A 5154-nucleotide genomic window follows, 5' to 3' on the forward strand; every position below is an offset into this window, starting at 1 on the left:
AATTTCCAAAGACCTCATGAAGCGTTTCAATCCCCTCGGGTCAAATGTGAGCTAACAAAGCTCGAGAAAGGTTCAAAAGCATCAAAAAAGTAATAACGTCCAAACGGGTTGCTACATCAGATACTAATTGATCAATCGCTCGTCCTCAAGCGATAAGGGAAAGCGAACGATAAAGTACCTAAATCGGAAAATAACTGAGGATATCGGCTGTGCATGTCGGCCTCAGTCGCCCAAGTAGCCTCCTCAATAGGACGATGCTTCTATTGCATCTTCACAGAAGCTATCTCCTTAGACCTCAACTTTCGAACCTTCTTATCCAAGATCATAATAAGCTCCTCCTCGTACGTCAGGTTCTCATCAAGCAATACCGTGTCCCAACAAACAATATAAGTACCATCGGCATGATACTTCTTCAGCATAGACACATGGAAAACTGGATAAACGCCTTCCATGCCTGGTGGCAAGGCTAACTCACAAGCAGTATCACCCACACGCTCAAGGATCTCGAATGGACCAATATACCTTGAACTCAACTTACCTCTCTTCCCAAATCTCATAACAACCTTCATAGGATAAATCTTCAACAGAACTTGATCACCTACAGTGAACTCTAAATCTCGGACCTTCCAATTCGCATACATCTTCTGACGTCTCTGAGCTGCCAAGAGTTTGGCCTAGATGACCTTCACCTTCTTAAGAGACTGTCTCAACAGATCTGTACCCCAAGGTCGAACCTCAAATGCATCAAACCAACCAACCGGAGAACTACACCTCCTACCATATAAAGCCTCAAAAGGTGTCATTTCGATACTCGACTGATAACTGTTGTTATACGCAAACTCTGCCAATGGTAAGAACTGGTCTCAATGACTACTAAAGTCCATAATACAAGCCCTTAACATATCCTCGACCACCTGAATAGTCCGCTCGGACTGCCCATCAGTCTGAGGGTGGAAAGTTGTACTAAGATCCACTCAGGTACCCAACTCAGCCTGAAAAGTGCTCCAGAAATGGGAAGTGAAGATAGTACCCCGATCAGATATGATAGAAATGGGAACCCCATGCAATATTATAATGTAACAAATGTATAACTTGGCTAACTTCTTTAGGGTATAAAAAACGTGAACATGAATGAAATGAGCGGACTTAGCCACCCGATCATCTATCACCCAAATTGAGTCAAACTTACCCAGGGTCTTCAGAAGACCCATAACAAAATCCATGGCAATCCTGTCCCACTCCCACACGGGAATGGGTAACCTCTGAAGTACACCACCGGGTCGTTGGTGCTCATACTTAACTTGCTGACAATTCCCACACTTAGCCACAAAATCAGCTATATCCCTCTTCTTGCGATGCCACCAGTAATGCTACCTCAAATCACGATATATCTTAGTCTCCCCCGGATGAATAGAATATTGAGAGCTATGGGCCTCAGTCCAAATCAAATGAATCAAGTCACCAACACGAGGAACACACACGCGCTTAATCCTTAAAGTACCCTGAAAATCAACCATCGCCTCCTTGGCCTCACCCCTAAGAATCCTATCTCGAATCTTGCTCAACTGAGCATCCTCAAACTGATGAGTCTTGATCTGCTCTAACAAGGATATTTCGCCTCAACACAAGCTAAGACTTTTCCTGGGACCGAAATATCAAGACGAACAAAACTGTTGGCCAGAGTCTGCACCTCCATGGCCAACGGACGCTCGGAAACAACCAAATGGGCTAAAATCCCCATACTCATGTCCTTGTAACGCACGGCATCAGCAACAATATTGGCTTTCCCTGGATGATAAAGAATAGAGATGTCATAGTCCTTCAGGAGCTCCATCTATCGGTGCTGCTTGGAATTAAGATCTCCCTGGGTAAACACATGCTGAAGGCTACGGTGATCGATGAAACCCTCACAATGGACGCCACACAAGTAATGCCTCCAGATCTTCTCAGCGAAGATCGTAGATAGCAACTCCAAATCATGGGTAGGGTAATTCCTCTCATGGATCTTCAACTGACGGGAAGCAGAGGCTATGACACTACCCTCCTACTTCAAAACAGCACCTAAACCCACACGAGATCCATCACAATAGACTGAGAAATCCTTACTCTCCACGAGTAATGCTAGAACAGGGGTTGAAGCTAAAAGGGTCTTGAGTTTTTGAAAGTTCTCCTTACAATCATCGGACTACTGGAAGGCAACGTCCTTATGGGTCAATCTAGTCAATGACGAAGCAATAGTAGTGAAACCATTCACAAATCGATGGTAGTAACTGGCCAAACCGATAAAACTACGGATCTCGATTACAGTAGTGGGCCTCACCCAATCCCTCACAACCTCAATCTTCTTAGGATCCACCATGATCCCGTGCTTAGACATAACGTGGCCCAAGAAAGCCACAGGCTCTAACCAAAACTCACACTTCGAAAACTTAGCAGACAAACTATTCTTTTTCAACAACCCAAGCACTGTGAGAAAATGGCCCTCATGCTCCTCTCTACTCTTGGAATACACTAAGATATCATCAAGAAACACAATCACAAATGAGTCAAGAAATGGCCTAAAGATGCCATTCATCAAAGTCATGAATGCAGCTGGGGCATTGGTAAGCCCAAATGACATAACCAAAAACACATAATTCCTATATCTCATCCGAAAAGCTGTCTTCAGAATATCCTCAGCCCTGATCTTCAGCTAATGGTAGCCTGAACGCAAGTCAATCTTCGAGAACACTGAAGCACCCTGAAGCTATTCAAATAAATCATTGATACGAGGCATAGGATGCTTGTTACGAATAGTAACCTTGTTCAGCACGATAAATGATGGACATCCTCATAGATCCATCTTTCTTCTTTACGAACAACACAGGAGCGCCCCAAGAGGAGACACTCGGCCTAATTAACCCCTTTCTCAATAAATCTTGCAATTGCTCTTTCAGCTCTCTCAACACGGCGGGTGCCATCCGATATGGCAGAATAGAAATAAGGCGGGAGCCCGACTCCAAGTTAATACAAAAGTCAAGATCACAATTGGGTGACATACCCCGCAGATCCGACGGGAAGACCTCCGTAAACTAGCTCACAATGGGATCGCACTCAAGGGGCGGAGATGTAATAGTAGTGTCATGCACATGAGCCAGATAAGCTAAACTCCCCTTGTTGACTAATTTCTTTGCCTGGGAAACGAATCAATCTTTTTCGGAGCGGGACTAAGAGTACCCTACCACTCAAATCTAGGAATACCCGGCATGGTTAAAGTGACTATCTTTGCATGACAGTCCAAGATCGTATGATAAGGAGAAAGCAGGTCGTACCTAAAATAATATCGAGTAGACACATGAATAGGTACGGCTATGCTATCACAAGACAAGTCCCAACCAACAACATGATATATAGACACATATGAATAAGTGAATCTAGGATCAAATAACATAGAAGCTACTCTATGTCGAAAAGAAATAGTACCTAAAATGACCGCATCTAAGGCCTCCGCCTCGAGTCTACTTAGGAATGAAAAAACCTGGGCCACACCAAGACCACATTGTGTTCCACCTCTCAAACTCTGGGACCCTCCTCGTCCGAACTGGAACCTACCTTTAGAAGTCTGCAAACCACCGCGATCTGACTGAGCACAGCCTCTTCGAGAAGCACCACCCCAGCTACCTGAAGATGCCGGGGTCTTCTGGGACTCATAACCCTGTCTGGGTCGAGGACACTCTCTAGCAAAATGAACAGGCACCCCATATGTACAGAAAGCTCTAGAAGACAAAGCCTGATGAACAAAAACTGAAGACCCAGCTGGATCAACTATGTCTCTTGGTCGAGAAAATGATCTCTTAGAAGCTCTCTACCTAGATGGCCCACTAGAAGAAGCCTGCAATGATGACTGCACAGTGTGGCCCGAATAGGACTGATACTGCCTAAAAGATTGGTTGGTGCCCTTCTAGCTTGAATCACTATAACCCCCAAACTGTCTCTGCCTCTTCTCACTAACCCCTCTAAGAGAGCGTGCCTTAGCAGCCTCAACTAATGACCCATGCTAAAAATGGACTAGAAGGAAACACCCATGGCCTCAAGCTGAAGGCATGGAATCTGAAGAGAAGTAAAGAGCCCACCAAAAAATCATCAAATCCTATCGGGCTTAGTAGGAATCAGGTGTGCTGAATAATTGGCCAAATGCAATAAGCGAGTCACATAAGCATCAGCACATAATCCCCTCTGCTGCAAGTGGAGGAACTCATCTCTATGTGCCTCTCTTAAGGCACGGAGCACATACTTCTCAAGGAAGGCCCGATAAAATTATGTCCAAGAAAGTGGAGGAGAATCCTATGGTCTGTATAAAACTAAGTACCTCCACCAGGTCTTAGCGTCTCCGCGAAACTGGTATGACACATAATCAACCTCGTGGGTTTGAAAAATCCCTATCCTGTGCAATATCTCGTGCATGTCCAATATAAACTCATATGCATCCTCTTTAGAAGTACCGGTGAATCTCGACGGATCCATCTTCCTGAACCTCCCTACTAGCTCATGAGCGGTCAAAGTCATAACAAGGCCTGCCATGGGTTGAGATCGTCTCCCAAGGATGGTACTGCATCCATCTGTGGAGCCACAGATACAGCAGGGTACGCTGCATGAGTCTGCCTTTGCTCGAGGGTCTGTGCCCCAACTCTAGTCTGTGATCCTCCACCCGAAGAAGTAATACCAGCAGCAGCCTGCTGGGCATCCAAATGAAGTAGAACGTGAGCCATAGTGTCCTATACTATCTGATCTAAAGTGGCCTCCGGGTGTGCCCGTGGAGGAGACACATTTTCCCCTACAGCTTGGTCTCGAATCAACTGAACCTCAGGCTCGGGCTCTAGAGATAGAGACTTCGCATGCCGCTGGCTGACCGCAAGAGCCTTGCCCCTGGCTAGGTAGCCCCGCAGCCTCTAGCTCGACTGCGTCCTCTAATTGTCGCTCATCCCCTGATGTCAGCCGCAGGTGTGGGCTCCGACACCTGATCTCGGTCTATCGTGGCTCGAGTCCTCTCTATATGTTAGAGAAGCGATATGAGTCAGATAGCAATTTTATTATTTTAGATACCAATTAAAATAAAGTAGCACAAAAGAATGAAAGAATGTGAAGTTCCTAAATGTCCTATAGACTCTTGGAGAT

At 45.5% G+C, this 5154-nt stretch overlaps 1 protein-coding gene across 1 annotated transcript; it reads right to left on the minus strand.

Moving 5' to 3' along the window:
• Positions 1-260: 260 nt before the first annotated feature.
• Positions 261-641, minus strand: LOC132637524 (uncharacterized). Its single transcript, XM_060354601.1, has one exon. The coding sequence runs from the start codon at positions 639-641 to the stop codon at positions 261-263; it is 381 nt and encodes a 126-aa protein (XP_060210584.1).
• Between the last annotated feature and the right edge of the window lie 4513 nt (positions 642-5154).

The sequence above is a fragment of the Lycium barbarum genome, chromosome 4, assembly GCF_019175385.1.
Source record: "Lycium barbarum isolate Lr01 chromosome 4, ASM1917538v2, whole genome shotgun sequence".
NCBI classification, from domain to species: domain Eukaryota; kingdom Viridiplantae; phylum Streptophyta; class Magnoliopsida; order Solanales; family Solanaceae; genus Lycium; species Lycium barbarum.